The 18948-nt window shown below is 46.4% G+C and overlaps 1 protein-coding gene across 1 annotated transcript; it reads left to right on the top strand.

Annotated features, from left to right (window-relative positions):
• Positions 1–14835: 14835 nt before the first annotated feature.
• Positions 14836–18948, top strand: Calhm3 (calcium homeostasis modulator 3). The gene is made up of 3 exons (XM_005352437.1): positions 14836–15122; positions 16209–16464; positions 18457–18948. Exons 1-3 carry the CDS (start codon positions 14836–14838, stop codon positions 18946–18948), a joined length of 1035 nt encoding a protein of 344 aa, XP_005352494.1.

The following is an 18948-nucleotide window of genomic DNA, read 5'->3' as shown; positions in this document are numbered from 1 at the left end:
GGTTCCTCTTCACCCCATTACTCTCCCTTCTGGTCCCTTCCTGCCTCTCGCCCCTCCCCCGCCCCATCCCTCTGTGTGGCTCACTCTCCTCCCTTCTGTCTTCCTCTTCACTGTGCCCACTTAGCTGAATTCAAAGACTGAAGCCTTTCTCAGCCGTGTTGATAAACTAGCAGGATATTTCGGCGGAGCGTCTGCTTCTTCCTTCCCTGCTCCCTGAGATGCTGAGTGCAGAGCTAGCCAAGAACAGTCCATCAGGCAAGTGAGTGGGATTCTTCCAAGCTGGGCTGGACTTCTGAACTTGAGAACACCAGGCTTTACTCCCAGGAACTGAGCTTCACCCACTGCCCACCACCCGTTTAGTGGAGCTGGAGAGATGGCTCAGTCAGTAAAGTGCTTGCCATGGAAGCATGAGGAACTGAGTTCGTGGAAAAAAAATTAAACCAATAAAAATCTGGACAAGAGGAAGAAACAGGAAGATCCCTGGGGCTTTGCTGGCCTACTAGTCTAGCCAATTCTTTTATTTAATTTTTTAATTTAAAAATATTTTTCATACAATGTATTTTGATCATTTCCCCTCCCCCAACTCCTATCACATCCTCCCTACATCCGTACCCACTGAACTTCATGCTCTGTCTCTCAAAACAAAATGAAAATTAATGCAAACAATATATGTGAGACAAAAAATACCAAAACAAAACAAAAACCACACATAAAACCATGGATTCCATTTGCCATTGGTCATTTACTCCTGGGCCTGGGACCTGGCCTGGAGTGTGGCTGATACTCCCGGGGACTCTCCTCTCCCCGCCTCTCTCCTCCCCTCTTTAGGCTCAGGGACCTATGCAGAAGAAGTGTGAGAATAATTATGAGAGCCAGAGGTGGGGGTGACTCCAGGGAAACAGCAGCTTCCAGACACAACAGGACCTCACGGAGTATCACCTCACGGAGCTGTGGGTCTGTGACAACAAGGACAAGACCTCCACAGGCTCAGGCTAGATCAAATTCTGACAGGGGGAGGGGAAGTGCACTTACGGCCCTTGCTCCTAACCACGAAGCTCTTTGCAACTGATACCAGCTGGGTAAGGGAAAGTCAGTTTCAACAAAGGAGACTTACTAGGTGAGGTCTCGCCAAAAAGTTTAAGTCTGAAGCTCAGTGAGAGACCCTGTCCTCTGATCTCTACATACACGCACACATGTTCGCTGCATGTACACAAACACACAGTAACTGCACCGAACACAAACTAATGCCTGGCGCTGAGCCAGATAGCGGTTCCTTGCAAGCAGTGGTTTGAAACTCACGTGTGCATCAGGATCATCCACGAGGGCTTGGTGGGGTGCTAAAATGCAGCCCCCACCCTAACTCAGCGGAATATGGCACACAGGTCACGTCCCGTCACACCTTAGGGGGCAGCTGCCTATGGTTACATGTTCTTGTGGGGAAGATGACATTGAAAGCAGGCCTGCAGGCTTCCCTGGGGACACTGAGCACCACATGACAAATCTGGCTGGTGCAGGCTGCCACCTCAGCAAGGCCACCTGGGAAGGAAGGCAGCTGAACTGGAATGAGGGACCACAATCGCTCCTGGGCCTTGACCTCTCCGGGCAACACTGAGTCAAAACTCAATAGTAGGAGTATTCGTGGAACCCCATACTCTTATCTTTGGGTCTAACTTTATCAGTTCAGATGTACTAAAATATACCATTCTCAGGGACTGGAGAGATGGCTCAATGAGTGCTCACTTGTTGCTCTCTCAGGGGACCAAAGGAGCTCAGTACCCAGTACCCACATCAGGCAGCTCACAATGGCCTGTAACTCCAATTCCAGAGGACCCTCTTCTGGCCATTTCAGGCAACTATATTATACACATGCACATACAAACATGTAGACACACGAAAGTAAAATAAAATCTTTTTGTTATTTTTATATATTTTTTATTTTTGAGATAGGATTTCTCTGTGTGCGGCGAACTCCTCGACCAGCGAGAAAGAACGACCACGACACGAGGATTCTTCTCAGATCACGCTTTACTGGAGTGCACTTGGTTGAGAGATAACATGAAGCGAAGGGGCCCGAGAGCACTAAGGCAGCTGCTTATATATGGAATTGGCACATGGGTTGCCCTGTGATTGGTTGCCACCATCAGCTGACACCAGACTGCATCAAGATAGGCCCAGGGACCCCCATTCACCGCGCATGCAGGAAGTGGGGGACAGGCAGCTCTCAAAGGCATCGCCAAATATGGAGTATAACCGGCAAGACAGGATATGGTGCCATCTTGCAATGGCGGTCCTGTCTGGCTCCCTGCATCTGTGTAGCCCTGGCTGTCCTGAAACACGCTCTGTAGACAAGGCTGGTCTTAAATTCAGAGACCCGTCAGCCTTTGCCTCCCAGGATTAAAGGCTGTACCACTAACACCTGGCAAATAAATCTTTTTTTTAAGAATAAAATATACTACACTTCACAGGAAGTGGCGTTTACCACCCTACACATTTTGAAAGAAATTTTACAAACATGGCTTTTGGACTCAAAGGACTTCAGGGAAGTCACAGAATGTACAACTGATTTGATTTCTGAGCAATCATGTATGTGTTGGATTGATCTCTTTCCAACTGAAGGTTTTAGAAAAAAACATGGTCTTCAAGAATAATGAAATATTTATGAGCACTACTTTTAATGATTAGTGAAGTTGACATGATATCAAGTTTTGGAAGTTTTGGAAGCACGTATGCCAACATTTCTTCATGTTGATTTTGATTTTTTTTTTTTTTTTGGAGTCATCAATCCTCCCCAAGTCATAAACAGACCCTAAAAGGACCACTGCCTCGGTACTGGGTCTAGGGTGCCCATAGATAAAATCCAGGCTTGACTCCAGCCTCCGCATTGCAGCTCAGTGCATGCGCAAAGTCTCCTCCAAGCAGCAGGAAGGAAAACAAAGGCCATCAGGAAAGTTGTGTAATGACCCCAAGTCCAAGCTCCCATTGGCCATTCCCAGGCCACTGGCTCAGATAATTACAGAAAGTGGAATTCTTTTCATTTTAAAAAATGTTATGTGTATGGGTGTTTTGCTTACATGTGTGCCTATGTACTGGGTGTATACAACACTTGTAGACACCAGAAGAGGGCATCAGATCCTCTAGAACTGGAGTGACAGAGGGCCGTGGGCCACCATTGTGGATGCTGGAAATCTAGTCCTACGCACTGATCCATTGCTTCAGTGAAAGTGGCCTTTGTAGAGCATGTCTTCTGTGTGCTAAGTCCTGTTCTGCATGGGTTAGTTCACTGGGATCCATCGTGTGATCTGCGCGTTGTTGTCAGTGTTTATCAGTTCACTGGGCTCTGTCGTATGAGCTGCACGCTGGCTGTTGTCGGTGTTTGTTAGTTCCCTGGGATCTGTCCTGTGAGTCAGGCGCGCGCGCGCGTTGTTGTCTGTGTTATACTGTTCTTCCCACTGACAAAGGAGAACCTCGAGGCTTAGGGATGTTGCCTAAGCTGGTTAAGTGAAGTGCTGAGCTGCAACTCTCGGAGGTCTGAGTTCAGATCCGTGCAGTACCGTACCTGTGCCAAACTAAAATCCCGTCATACCTCCAGCATGCAGGAGACGCCTACTGCAAGAATCGTACCTTCACTCTGTTCAGGAACCAGCCCCTCCCGTTTTGAGAGACCCTCGCTCCCCAGGATCTTAAGCCAGGGAGCAGTCAACTGCTAATGAACACAAAATAGAGACGGACAACAGCGAAACCTAAGAAAGAAGGTTGAAATGAGTACAATGCTCAAGCATCCTGTTCGCTCATAGATAATTTAAATGGCCTGTACTTGGCAAGAAAGCCTCCCGAGAATGTTACAAAGGCCAGAGACTCGTAAAGGGGAAGCTTGATAAATATGACTGCGTGCGAGCTGTAAAACCCTTTCATGGCAAACATCAGAAGACAAATGGGAGTCTGGTGGCGCCTCTCCGGACAAGCCGAGTGCTAAATCACACCAAATGCGCTTCGTCCCAACACCCAGTAGGGATGAGCTGCAGCTTAAGAGGGGTCCCACAGACACACCAAAGGCGATCCAAGGGGCCCTCCCACCTTCCCTTTCATTTCTAATTGTCTCCATCTACCACTAGGGAGCAGTAGAGCATCATGGGAACCTCCTCGTGCCTTGCTAACTTTTGAGGGAGAGATCCTCGGGCCAATCGAAACATCTTAAAGCATTGGTTCTCAGCCTTCCCAATGCTGCGACCCTTTAATGACGTTCCTCGTGTTGTGGCGACCCCAAACCGTAAACTTATTTCGTTGCTACTTCAGGACTGTAATTTCGCTGCTTTATAAACTGTAAATATTTAATATGTGAGTCCAAGGGGGTTGTGACCCACAGGTTGAGAACCACTACTTAAAGGATTCCGTGGCCTGGGCTTCTTTCAGAAGGCAAAGATCTTTTTGGAAGGATGATGTACGTCCCGCGGCTTATATTAACTACCTTCTTATGAAGGGAATGTCACTGAAGAAAACGGGCCCTGCTCTAGCCACTGAGATGGCCACCCTCCCACCACATTTGTTTCACCAGGGCTCCTTCTCATCTTTCCTCAGACAGGGTTCCTCCCCACGGTGGCAACTGACCAAAGAAGGACAAACGACCCACAGGACTCTTCACCTCAGCAAAGCCAAGGTCCTCAGCAGAGCACAGGCAGGCATTCACCTCGTGCCTCCAGTTATCCGAGGTGGACGTCTGTGTGTGCCCAGCATGGCCATGCTCCTCGACTTGGCTCCCTGAGCAGACTAGTTATCCTGAGAGCTAGGACTCCTCCCTCTCGGCCCAATCTCTCCACAAACACTCACTTCCCACTGGGTCAGCTGGGGGTGGCTGTCATCTGGTGAGCTTGAGAGTATCAGCAAGAGGAAAAAAGAAAGCCTGGCATGGTGGCGCAAACCTTTAACCCCAGCACTCAGGAGGCAGAGGCAGGTGGATCTCTGAGTTCAAGGCCAGCCTGGTCTACATAGAGAGCTCCAGGCCAGCCAGGGCTACATAGTGAGCTCCTGCCTCAAAGGAAAGGGGAGGGGTAAAAGAAAACCTGAAGTCACCTCGGCTTTGGTAGACTTGGGGAGTAGGCATGAAAATGTGGGAGTCTATCCTGGTACTTCTCTCCCCACAACCATCAATCCACATGCTTTGTCCTAAATCTCCACACGAAGCCCCAGGTGTAGTAGTCAAAGATCTGGGAAGCCAGAAAAGCAGTCCCTTCAGCCAGATGGACAAGCTTAGTCACTGTAATTCACTTCTATAGCTCGTTACTCAAAGCAGAAGAGAAAGAGAACATAATTTTATAAAGCCCATGCCCATCCATCTCTTTTTCTGAGAAGAAGCTTAGAATGTGTAGCACCTGGGGACACAGCTCAGCGGCAGAGACCTGCCTGCCAGCATAGGGCCCTGCAAATGCCAGTACTGCAAATTAACATAAAATAAAATGCTCCTTGTTCTGCATCCTGAAGAACAGGAAGAATGTTAGGGCTGGAATCCACATCTTTTGTTTGTTTTGTTGTTGTTGTTTCTTTCTGCTGTTGTTTGGGGTTTTCTGTTTGTTTGTTTGTTTGTTTGTTTGTTTCAAGACAGGGTTTCTCTGGGTAGCCCTGGTTGCCCTGGAACTCACTCTGTAGACCAGGGTGGCCTCGAACTCAGAGATCCGCCAGCCTACCTCCCTCTGCCTCCCCAGTGCTGGGATTAAAGGTTGCACCACAACTTCCCAGGTCTTTTATTGTATGTCAGACATGACCTTTCAAGTCTGATTTGTTGTTGTCTAGATTTATTTTCTGTGCATGTGTGTGGGCCTGAGTGTATGTGTCCCATGTGTGTATGGAGGCCAGAAGGGAGATCAGAACCCCTGAAACCAGAGTTATAGGTAGTCAGTGAGCTGTCTGATGTGGGTGTGGGAACCAAACCCAGGTCCTCTGCAAGATCAGCAAGTTCTCTTAACAACTGAGCCATCTCTCCAGTGCCTGTTTTTAAAGACATTTGTGGGTGTTTTATTTAGGGGTTCTGTTGCTGTGAAGAGACACCATGCCCACAGCAACTCTTAAAAAGAAAACGTTTAATTGGGGCTGGTTTACAATTTCAGAAGTTTAGTTCTTTATCATCAGGGTGGAGCATGAGATCTTAGGGATCAACAGGAAAAGAAAGACTTTGGTTTAATAGTGATGTGTTTGTGTGTCAGTTTGACAAGGATTCAGTTGTGCTGGTGAGTTTCTGCCAGCTTGACACAAGTAAAGTCACTTCAGGGGAGAGAACCTCAGTTGAAGAATTGGCCTCAGTCAGACTGGCCTGGTCTGCATGTCTTTGGGGCATTGTCTTGATTAGCGATTGATGTGGGAGGGCCAATGCTCCTGTGGCTGACGCTGCTCTGGGCAGAGGGCAGGCTGGGTTGTAGAAAAAGCAGACTGTGCAAGCCACGGAGAGTCAGCCAGCAGACAGCATTCTTCCATGATCCCCATTTCAGTTTCTGCCCCCAGGTTCCTGCATTGAGCTCTTGCTTTAGTTCCCTAGCTGACAGATTGCAACCCTCCAAACAAATAAGTCCTTTCTTGTCGGAGCTGCTTTTGGTCCATCACAACAGCAGAGATGCAAACTGGTAAACCAGCTCCCACAGATCCTCCCCAGCCCCCCATCCTCTGCATGCTAGGTAGACATGAACATGGGTAGACACACACACCCCCTAAATAAATAAAAGGTTTAAGAATAGCATTCATCTGATTACATATGGAAACATACTTAAAAATCCAAGTCAGGCATGTAGTTCCTAATTCATGTCTATGGTCTCAGCATGCAGGAGGTTGAGGCAAGAGGGATGCTGACAGGCTGAAGACCAGCCTTGCTTCATACACAACTAAAAATTCCATAGGTGCTCCCCCTCCCAATAACCTCTACTGATATTTCCAAAATAAAAGTCACAAGAGCATCGTTTTTAAAAGTCCAGCAGGAAAGGTATAAAAGAGAAAGTAAAAGTCTTCTCTTACTTCTGTCCATCTTTGGTATTAACTGGGCAAAAACAGTATATATAATACTAAAGTCGTGTGTGTGTTGGTGGGTGCGCTGAGAAGGGACGATGCTCCGCAGAGCATATGAAGAAAGCCTTTTGAGATTATAGAAGTCCACTAAAGGTTTTCCAATTTGCATGTGCACAGGTCAGTGGCTCCACAGACCACGCTTCACCAATGTGCCGCTTTTCATTTCAACAATGCCCTGGCTGATGACTTTTAAGTTGTTTCCAGCCTTGCTGCCAGTAGAGCAAAGCTATAACGAACATCCCTGTTTGTTCATGTTGCCTACATCGGCACATCTGCAGACTCAGAGCTAAGTAATTGCTTTGCTGGTAGGGCATCTGTATTTAAATATACTGCCAAGCTCTCCGACAGAGCCCTCTGTTTTACCCTCCGACATTTGTATATGAAAGTGACTATTTCTGGAAGCCTTGATGACACTGTATTGCCAACCCGTTCGTTTCTAACTACTTGGCAAATTTTCAAAGGCACAAGCTTCGTTGTGAATGAGGTCTCGCAGGTCTGGGGCACTTGCCTTTCAGTTTCCTGGAATAGCCAGCCCAGACCCTTGGTCCTGTTTGCATTTGTTCATTTGTTTAAATTTGAGGCAGGGAGTCAGGTAGCCCAGGCTGGACTCCGAGTCTCTATTTATTGAAGGTTAACCTTGAACATCTCATTCTCCTGCCTTCATTTCTCAAGTGCTGAGATTACAGGTGTGTGCCAATCCACTCAGCTTCTGTGGCCCGAGGAATCAAACACAGGGCTTTGTGTGCTAAGCAAGCACTCTGGCACCCGAGCTACACCCCAGCTCACTTTGCCTATTTTTCTGAAGGGCTATTCACATCTTTTGTAACAACTCAGATAAACCTACTGCCAGTTAAGGTTTTTGTGTGGTATGTGTTCACATAATTCTCATGGTGTTTATTTTGACTCTTTTTATTTTTTATTTTTTTAATGTTTACTGGAAACACTGTCTCATTGTGTGGCCCAAGTTGTCCTGAAACTGGTTCTTCAACCTGGCTGACCTTGAATGGATAATCCTCCTGCCTCTGTCTCCCAAATACTAGAATTACAGGCATTCACCTCCACACCCAGCCATAAGTTCTAGTTTACAAGACATCTTAGTCTTCCTCTGCAGATCCTGAGTGCTGCTCACAGAGGCCTGGGCTCTGATTAGGACACTGATCTAAATCTTCTTGTCTGACCTTATCATTTTAATTTCATGTTTAGAACTTCGAGACATTGAATTTATTTTGGCATGAAGAATGGGGTTTGGGTGTAGGGACATATGCCTATAATCCCGCACTTGAGAGGCTGCAGGAAATGCACAGCGAGTTCCAGGCTGGCCTGGACTCTAGAGTGGGCTCCTATAAAAAAGAATGGAATAAGGTTTAGCTCAAGTTGTTTGCAGCCGGGTCAGCCAGCTGGTCCTGTGCTACTGGTTAGGAAACCCCTTTCGTTGATATCCTTTCGCTCTTGGCACCACATGGCTCTGAATAGCCTCTGACCCCGAGGTGGCAGAGAACTAGGTCACCTGGTGACAGTGAGCCTGTTCCTCTGCTAGACATGAAAAGGAAACAGTAGCCCTCCAGTCCTTCAATGCCTTTCCTTTGAAAGAAAGCTTAAGGAAGCCTCAAGAGAGGGTGATTGTTCTATACCAGTAGTGACACCATCACACAGATACTTCTGAATAGACACTATGAACACATGTACACTGAGTTGTTTTTACTTTGTTTCGGTTTAGTTTTTGGTTGAAACAAAGTATCAAACTTGGGCCTGGAAATTGCTATGCAGATCAGACCCATCTCCAAGTTGTGACAATCCTCCTGTGCCCTCTCCCCAAGTGTCAGGATTGTAGGAGTTTGCCACTATACCTGGATCAGGTGGAGGTAGCCATTCCTAACAGGCCCTCAATAATAACTCCAGGACTGGCAGGGTGGTGTGTGCCCATAATCCCAGCACTCAGGAGGTTGAGAAAGAAGGATCTGCATCACAACTAACAGGTAAGAAAGGCTGAGAGGTATAGGGAGTTCCCAGCTCCCTCCCTAGGTCCATCCCACCAGGCTGTGACCTCAAGCATGACACACAGGCTCCCTGAGGTTACTCTCCACTGGAAAACATGGTAAATGTCGGGTCAACAAGATAGCTAAATGTGTAGTCTTGACAACTTGAGTTCAGCCCCCAGAACCCACAGCTGAAGGTGAGAATCAACTGCTAAACGCCCTCTCACTTCCACATGCATGGCATAGCAGGGGGTTTTAAAGAAATAATTAAGCAATTATTGTGTATAGGTGAGAACTTATGTGTAGCATATGTGTGGGCATGTGTGTCCATCTCTCTAATGTTGCAGAAGTTGCTCTAGGTTACATTAGAAGATATGTTCCTCTGATCTGACCCCAAATACCAGCCCTTTGTTCAATGTCACTCTTGCTGGCCCCAAGGCCTCACCTGGCCTTTTTCCTAACAGCGAATTCTATCTCAGAGAGGCAGGACTAATAAGCATCTTGTGCAAAATAATCATGACTAGGCACGGTGATAAACACCTGTGATCCCAGCACTGAAGAGGTGAAGGAAAGAGGTCAGCCGTGGATTGCAGGCCATTCTGGGCCACCAGTGAGACACAGTCTCAGAAAATCAAAAGTGGAGCCTGGAGGGGTGATGGCTCAGAAGTTAAGAGCACTTACTGTTCTTACAGAGGACCAGGGTTTGGTTCCCAGCATGCATGCACGCACGTGCACGCACGCACACACACACACACACACACACACACACACACACACACACACACAGTAGCTAACAACTGTGTTGCAAACCCTCTTCTGGTGTCTGCATAAATATACAAATGTGTATAGGCCAAACACCTAAAAACATTTTAAGAAACAAAAATAATAGCAACAGTTAATATACAAGACCCAGATTTTGTTATTTAGTGTATGAATAGTTATTAAATTTGCGGGACAATTTTGGGATGGTCTGTTTTAAACTATAGGCTCAAATGACTCACACAAAATTCCTTTTGCAGATCTGTGAGTTCCCTCACACAAGGCAGGGTGTCAAGGATGCTAGGCAAAAGCAACAGAAGGTGGCATTAGCACCCAGAGAGAGGCACAAAAGTCAGAGAGGCACATTCACACACGAAACAGTTGGGGAGATGGAAAGAAGGAGTAAGTGACCAAGAAAGACAAAGGGAGAGAGGCAGAGATGGAGAGAAACCGAAATGACCTATAGCCCGCTCATTGCTTCCCGGGACAGTCAAGTTTCAGGAGGAGCGAGGACAGAGTCAGGGATGAACTAAAGGAGACCAGAGCCTCAATGACAGAACAAGACATCTAGGAAAGGCTGCAAGTGTGTGGCTGCAGACACACAAAAACCTAGGTCAAGACACAAACAAAAAAACCTCTAGGGGCTGGAGAGATGGCTCAGTGGTTAAGAGCATTGCCTGGTCTTCCAAAGGTCCTGAGTTCAATTCCCAGCAACCACATGGTGGCTCACAACCATCTGTAATAAGGTCTGGTGCCCTCTTCTTGCCTTCGGCATACACATAGATATTGTATACATAATAATAAATAAATATTTTTTTAAAAAAACCCTCTAAACAGGTACATTATGCTTAAAAGGGTGCTTAGGTGCTAAAGAAAAAAATGGATATAGACAGCCATAAAAATAGTTTAAAAATAATAAAGTCTTTAAAGAAAGAGTAAAGTAATATTCAAAAATAAGTCACAAAAGGATTAAAACTATTCTAACACAGGGAGTTTGAACCCTTTATGGTGCTTTGTTAATTTTTAAAACACTAATGACAGAAAATGGCAGCTCCTGGGAGACTTTGGGTTATAAAGGGACCACTGAAATTAAGCCAGTCTGTATACTTTAGAGAGGTCTTGACTTCAAAATGGAAGTCTGGAAATGTATTGCATTGGGGGAGAGGTGGTACTTTTGTTTCCACAGGAAATAAAAAGCTAGGAATTCCTTCAAACTTAATAATGTCAGATTTGACCAGGGGAGACCTCCTGAGGATCTTGGCTGCAGACATGAGGGAGGAAGCCAGGAAAGCCTGCAGGACAGGTGGTGTGTATGCTGACCCCTCTGCATGGGAACAGCTCTGAGACTGGATGAAACAAGATAAATTTTGTTGGCTATAGAGTCCTCATGACTTATTATTACATGTCATCCTTTCATGTGGTATGGATAGAGGTTTGGTTATGCAATTCAAGCAAACTTATAAAGTTGACAGATGTCTTTTACCTGCTCAAATAAAACAGAAAATTATCTTTAGCTGACTTATACACACTACACATTCATTACTTGTGTAGATACAGAAATATATGTTACCTTTAAAAGTTTGTGTGTTTTGGGGGCTGGAGAGATGAATCAGTGGTTAAGAGCACTGACTGCTCTTCCAGAGGACATAGGTTCAATTCCCATCACCCACGTGGCAGCTCACAACTGTCTGTAACTCCAGTTCTAGGGGACTTGGCCCCCAAGACAAAATACCAATATATATAAAATAAAAATAAATGAATTTTTAAAAAAAGTTTGTGTGTTTTCAAAACAAAAGGATCAGACACCAATAAAGACAAGTAGCCCAGGTGATCCAGCCTCTCAGAATGCTCCTGTTGCAGTTTTCCTCAAAAGTCTGCATCCAGAACAGCTTCAAACCTGCTAGGTGAGCTGGTTCAGCTTCACACACTAGTTCAGCCAGGACTTCAGTTAAACCTGCACCTTCCCACTACAGAAAGACTGAACAATAAACAATACAGCTAGCTCTCCCAGGACTTGGCCATTATCTGAATTTTCTCAGGATCCCCCAAAGATACCATCTTTCCCAGATGTCAGGAAGTAATTTTAAGAATATGACACCCAAATTCCCAAAAGTTGGGGTGGTCATTCAGTGAATTATGAATGCTTGTTATGTTTAGAGGGGGTTGGTTACAAGTTTTATTAGTCATGGTCAGGGAGGAAACTAAGCCAGGGAGATTAGACTCTAAGATCTCATTCTGAAAGGAAAAAGGGAAGATATAGAGATGATAAGATCAAAGGGTAGATTATTGATTCTACTTATAAACTAAAAAAACAACTGCTAGTCTCAAATACTTTACATTGGTATGGATTTTTAATATATTGATACCAATTTAAACTTATTTTGCTATTTTGTTATACTATATAAGGTATCTATGCAGCTCATTTAAAAATGTAATATGTAATTAAGAAATACAGGTTAGTAGTTAGTCATTTATGTTTTCTTTTTTTATTAATTTTTCCATTAAAAAATTTACACTTCCTCCCCTCTTCCCATTCCTCTCCTGATCCCCCAATCACTCTCCTTCCTCCCCCTCCCTCCTTAAGAGAGGGCAAGGAACCCTGTCCTGTGGGAAATCCAAGGCCCTCCCCCCTACATCCAGGCCTAGGAAGCTTTGCATCCAAATAGACTAGGGTCCCAGAAAGCCAGTACAAGCAGTAGAAACAAGTCCCAGTGCCTTTATCAATGGCTTCTCAGTTGGCTCCCATTGTCAGCCACATTCAGAGTCATTTATATGCTTTCAAGATCAAATAGCAATATATTCTAGATAGACAGATGGTCTTTAAACACCTCAGAGACCTACAGAATATGACATTTAAGATGTTTTAATAACACAAGGCTTCACGTGACAGTGAGATACATCTGCTCCTGGAAGCAATGATTTACTTCAAAAAAGGATGATGGGCAGTGAAGAACCTTTTCTTGTGGCAAAGCTAGCCATTTGGGCAAGAAACTGCTCTAGCCTCAACTGCTGACAGTATGCTGTCCAAACTGAACAAGCAAGATACAAAGGTGACTGTCAAGCTTTGCCAAGACAGGGTAGGACAGTCTTTTCAAGTTCCTGCTTCACAAAATGTCAGATATTCTGGGCCTGTAGGCTCAAGATGGAGATGAATGCCCCAACATCACAGAAGAACCTTGGGTGATTGTCCAGAAAACCAGATGTCTGACATTTCTTAGTTTTGAAAGTTGCCTGTTCTGTACTTTCTGTTTAATCAGGTAATATTATGTACTTCTCCGGTCTTTAATGAGGTTAAAGACTAGATAGTTATACAGTTTTTCTTGTTACCAAATTCAGAAAAAAAAACTTACATAAAAGATATAAAGTTGTGAAACATAAAAACTTAAGTTGCTTATCAAGAAAACAATTTAAAGCCTAAAAAGATAGTTTGGGGTTGATAATACAAGTTAAGATAAAAAGTAAATTAGGTAAAAACTTTTGGCTCACCAAGATATGATTGATAATAAAATAATTTCTCCAAATTTTCCAAATACAAATGAACTGGATATTATAAATATAATTCTCACTTATTAATTGTTCTTAATATATATAATTTTATTGTATTAGAGTTAAAACCTTTTCTTTTTATTTAGACAAAAAGGAGAAAATGTTGTGGAATATTTGTATATTGTGTGAATATATATTGCTGCGAATGATTTAGTAAAGAGCTGGCAGGAGATACAGGTGGGACTCTAGGGTAAACAGAGGAAGTAGGAGATGAATTGAGGGACAAAGGAGATGCCAACGAGACATGGAGGGAGTCAGACATAGAGAATGGAAGAAAGCCCAGGGAGACTTGGAGGGAGTCAGACATAGAGAATGAAAGAAAGGTAAAAAGCTACATGGGAAAGCATAATTAATAAAAGCAGGTTCATTTAAGTTATAAGAGCTAGTAGGACAAGCCTAAGCTTTCATAATTAATAAGTCTCTCTGTTGTTATTTGGGAGCTGGCTGGTAGGACAGAGAAAGACTCATTACACTATCCAGATCAGACTGGTCTGTGAGCATGTCTTTGTAGGAGATTGTTTTGCTTGTGAATTGATGTAAGAGAGCCCAGTCCGCTGTGGGTGGCACCATTACCCACACAGATGGCCCTGGGTTGTATAAGAAAGTTAGCTAAACATAAACTTCTGTGACCCAGAAAGCAGCATTCCCCCATGGTTTCTGCTGTACTTCCTTGGCTATGAAGTGAGTTCCCTGGCCAGAAGAAATGCTGTGGAATAGCAAACAGGCCTGTCTTCAAGTTCTCTCTTGAGTTCCTACCCTGACTTGTCCTCAAGGATAGACTGTGACCTGTAAGCTGAAATAAACCCGGTCCTTCCCCGAGCTACCATTTGTCAGAGTGTTTACCACAATGACAGAAACCAAATTAGAAAACTGTGGTTCATCCTGGCTTTGCTTAAGCAGTACTCTCTCCTGGAAAGCCTTTGCCCATCATAGCCCCTCTCAAAGCAAACCCTGAGATAGGACTCTATGTTCTTCCTCTTCGAGGAGACCTCTGGGGAGGAGCTGACACCCCTCCAGCTTCCATCCAGCCCAAAAGCACACAGAAAATGTCCCCAGGCTGGGCTGTCAGGTTGTGGCCTCATCAGACAATACAATTTTGCTCCATCTCTGCTTTGTCTCACCACACCTAGAATTTGCCTGTTCCCAGGGAACCCCACCCACATCTACCTGAATATACAAACCCCGAAGAGAGGTGCAAGGGGTTGTGGAGGTAGCCAGGAGAAAGCAGGGTCCATTTGCCTAGAGATACTTTGGTCTGACTGGTCACAGAGTGACACACCCCACAGGAGGAGGGAGTGGCAATCACCTGGCAAGAAGCATCTTTAGAGAAATCCGGCCTCTACCTTTGTCTCCATTACACCTTGGAGAGTAGGCTTGGAGGCTGCAGCAGCCTTTTCTTTTGTCCACTGTGGGCCTGAGAAGACAGACATTCTCCTGTGGACCCTAGGCCCATCGCTGAGTGACCAAGCCTCGGTGTCCCACCCGCTGCTGTGTCCACACGGCTGCAGTCATGGATAGGTTCCGGATGCTCTTCCAGCACCTTCAGTCCAGCTCGGAGTCTGTGATGAATGGCATCTGCCTTCTGCTGGCTGCTGTCACAGTCAAGATGTACTCCTCCTTCGACTTCAACTGCCCCTGCCTAGCACGCTACAACGCCCTCTATGGCCTGGGCCTGCTGCTCACACCTCCTCTGGCCCTCTTCCTCTGTGGTCTCTTGGTCAACAGACAATCTGTGGTGATGATGGAGGAGTGGCGCCGGCCAGCAGGGCATCGGAAGAAGGACCTGGGCATCATCAGGTAGGGTCCCACACCCCTCTCTGCTACCCAGGGCAGTTGATGCTCTCAGGTATACTCCCCAATGCCCCAGACAGTGATTGACAGCTAAGGATGCTGTGCTTGTTTTCAGTTACCATCTGGAAACGTGTGTGTGTGTGTGTGAGTGTGTGTGTGTGTGTGTGTGTGTGTGTGTGTGTGTGTGTGTGTGTGTAGGTCAGAGGACAGTAGTATTCGGGAGTCAGTTTTCTCCTTCCACCATATGGGTTCTGGGGATTGAACTCAGGTCTTCAACCTTAGCAAGTGGCCCTACCTCCTGTCTTGCAGATCCCGAAAATATGTATTTTTGTTCCTATCATTTTTTACCTTTCCATGGCCACTACTGTAACCATAAGAATGATTCAGGGTTTCTAAAAATTACCAGGGTCACATCTAACCCATAGCGTGCATAAAAAAAATTTGTTTGTTTGGTGCACGCAGCAAGAGGCAACTGTTTCTTTAAAGCCCATATTTCCTTTCTGGGAAGCTTCTTGAGACAAGAACCTAGCCTGTTGTCGCCATATGTCCTCAGGGTCTGGGACATGGATACAAATCAGCTGGTGAGGCTTAGCAGTTCCTAATGACCCCCTGGCTGGGGCCAGGGTCCACTGTGCTGAGCACCTTGCAGAAGAGGCTTCTCTAAGTTCACTTTCGTCAGCCCTGGCTCTGTGCCTTCAGCATGTTGAATCTTTGACACATAGACGCTGAGAACCTTGGCCAAGGGCTGACCATGTAGATCAGTTGGCGGAGGGCTTGCCTAGAATGCACCAAGGCCTGGGTTGAATACCAGCACTGCATCCCCCAGATGGGATGGCTCACTCCTATAATCCCAGAACTCAGGAAGGAGGCAGAAGGATCAGGAGCTAAAGGTCATCCTTATCTAATACACAGAGAGTTCAAGGCCAAACTGGGATCCGTAAGACCTTGCTGAGAGAGGTAGGGTGGGGGGAAAGTACTAGAGAGACAGAACGTGAGTGAGAGGGGCTAACCAGACTGTCACAGCTTGAAAGAGGCCACGCTGTGAGCCCAGTTCGCCCTGAGTCTAACTGCATGGTGTCTCTTGGCTTTCAGGTACATGTGTTCCTCCGTGTTGCAGCGAGCTCTAGCAGCTCCTCTGGTCTGGATCCTGCTGGCCCTCCTTGATGGGAAGTGTTTCGTGTGTGCCTTCAGCAACTCCGTGGACCCAGAGAAGTTTCTGGATTTTGCCAACATGACCCCCAGCCAGGTACAGCTCTTCCTAGCCAAGGTGCCCTGTAAGGAGGATGAGATGGTTAAAGACAGCCCTGCCCGCAAGGCTGTGTCTCGATACCTGCGGTGCCTGTCACAGGTAAGTGGGGTCCTGCCCAGGCCTTGATTCCCTCATAGATACTGTGCTGGCTAGTTTTATATCAATTTGACACAATCTAGAGTCATCTGGGAAGAAGGAATCTCAATTAAAATACCTTCATAAGATGTGCTGTAGATAGGCCTTAGTTAATAATTTTTTAATTAATAATGATTGATGTAGGAGGGTCCAGTCCATTGTAGGTGGTTCTACTCTCGGCCTGGTGATCCTAGCTTCTATAAGAAAGGCTCAGCAAGCCATAGGGAGCAAGTCAGTAAGCAGCACCCCTCCACGGCCTCTGCATCAGCCCCTGCCTTCAGGATCCTTCCCTGTTTGAGTTAGTGCTACCCCCTGTGAGCTTATAGGGACCAATTGCATTCAAACGACCACACCAACTTACCCAGAACATGCACCGGGTGCCGACCTTTCTGAAAGTCACAGGAGCTGGGCGGCAGAAGAGTAGGGTGGTGTCCCTGCCTCCCAGCCCAGAAATAACTAGTTGAAATCATATAGTTGCCATTTATTGACCACTTCCACATCGGGCTCTGTGGTAATATTTCCTGTGCATCCGTTTGTTTAACCTTCAGAACAGACCTTTGGGGTGGAGGCAGTTGTTAGCATCCCACGTTTCAGATGAGGCGAGGAGGCACTGAGGATTTTTAGTTCCCGAGGTTAAAGTCGCATAACTTGTAAGAGGCAAGGCAAACCTCTGGATACACAAGCCATTGGTCCTTCTCTCTCCTTAAAATGGAGATCTTTGCCAGCTGCTTAGATTCTTACTGGGAAGCCTCTCTACTCTCCTGAAGCATCCACAGCCCCACTTCCACCCAGGCTCCCGATTCCACCACCATCACCAAAGCCTGTGTTAGCCTGGGTCCGGCACAGAGCATTTATGAGCCCCTTACACATGGAGTATCTCCACGACTCCAGAGAGCCCTACGCTGAGCCCTAGGCTCTGGAGTAGAGGGAGCCTTTAGGCTCAGGGGAAATGCAGGCGCATTGCAGTATGGTGAAAGGATCAGCACTCAAGATGCTCAGTATTCTAGGCTCTCCCAAGATCAGCAGAAAATGCATGGAGCTTGCAGTCAGACCCAAAATTTTAAGTTGTCAAATTGAGCCTGGTGTATCGAATTTTTTCATTTTTCTGATTCTCATACAGAAAATCCTTAACTTGTTTGGTGAGGGAGCCTGTGTGTGACCAAATAAGAGAACTGTGTAAAGGGTGGGACTCACATCTACAAGTGAAAAGCATTTTCATGTTTGTGGGGCTGGGAAAGACTGAGTTTTGAAAGAGGAGAGGAGTCAGGCAGGCATGGGCTCCAGCGTTAGAGAATGACTTCCGGTTTCCCTCACTGTTGTCCCTATTCCCTGCTTAATGCCTCACGAAATATAGCATAGTCGCAAGGCTAGATGGGAAATATGTATCGGCGTAAATGAATGCAGACAGATTGTAAAAATATATACAGCTTTAATGGGGAAACAGACTTACTGAACCAGAGGTTCCCGCGGTGAACAGGAGAGCAGAAGGGGCAGCTGGGAGCACGCCCGCAATCTTTATAAGTAAAAAATATCCTCGGGGGACCCCACCCCCAAGTAAAGTGATTGGCTGGGTCTCTCCTACAGAAATATACATGAGAATGAGTACAAACACAAAGTGATTGATGTGCAGCTGAGTGGGCCACAAACAGAAAGGAGAATAAAACGGAGGCATAACGGAGGGGAGGGGAGGGGAGGTGGATGGCTAAGAGGAAGGACGTATGAAAGAATGGCTAGATGGAACAATGATGGACATATAGCCAAAGGAGAGGAGGGGATTGGATGAACGGGTGGAGAGATGGTTAGATGATGAATCTGGAGGATGAGTGACAGGATGGTGACTGAATGGGAAAGCGTATAGGTGTGATAAGGGATAGAGAGAAAGGGGAGCTTTGACGCGCATACAGTGTACCCCACTAGAGCCCCACTGCATCTCACTAATGCTTTCCCATTCTCTAGGCCATTGGCTGGAGCATTACCTTGTTGTTGATAGTGGTGGCCTTCCTAGCCCGCTGCCTGAGACCCTGCTTCGACCAGACCGTCTTCCTACAGCGCAGATACTGGAGCAACTATGTGGACCTGGAACAGAAGCTTTTCGATGAGACGTGCTGTGAGCATGCGCGGGACTTCGCGCACCGCTGTGTGCTGCACTTCTTCTCGAGCATGCAGAGCGAGTTGAGAGCTCTGGGGTTACGTCGGGAGCCGGCAGGTGGAATTCCAGAGTCACAGGAGCCCCCAGAGCCCTCAGAGGACCTGGATGGTGGAAGCGGGAAGGCTCATCTGCGTGCCATCTCCAGCCGGGAGCAGGTGGATCACCTCCTAAGTACCTGGTACTCCAGCAAGCCGCCACTTGACCTTACAGCATCCCCCAGGCTCTGGGGGCCTGGCCTCAATCACCGTGCCCCTGTAGCTGCTCCGGGTACCAGGCTGTGCCACCAGGTCGATGTGTAG

Source organism: Microtus ochrogaster, chromosome 8, assembly GCF_000317375.1.
Source record: "Microtus ochrogaster isolate Prairie Vole_2 chromosome 8, MicOch1.0, whole genome shotgun sequence".
Taxonomy (NCBI): Eukaryota; Metazoa; Chordata; class Mammalia; order Rodentia; family Cricetidae; genus Microtus; species Microtus ochrogaster.
This window is presented reverse-complemented; position numbering and strand designations above follow the sequence as displayed.

Excerpts from the sequence above, each read along its gene's own strand:
- Calhm3 (XM_005352437.1), top strand. The coding sequence starts at position 14,836 with ATGGATAGGTTCCGGATGCTCTTCCAGCACCTTCAGTCCAGCTCGGAG. Across the intron at positions 15,123-16,208 it reads AAGGACCTGGGCATCATCAG|GTACATGTGTTCCTCCGTGT; the intron begins GTAGGGTCCCAC and ends CTTGGCTTTCAG. Across the intron at positions 16,465-18,456 it reads ACCTGCGGTGCCTGTCACAG|GCCATTGGCTGGAGCATTAC; the intron begins GTAAGTGGGGTC and ends CCCATTCTCTAG.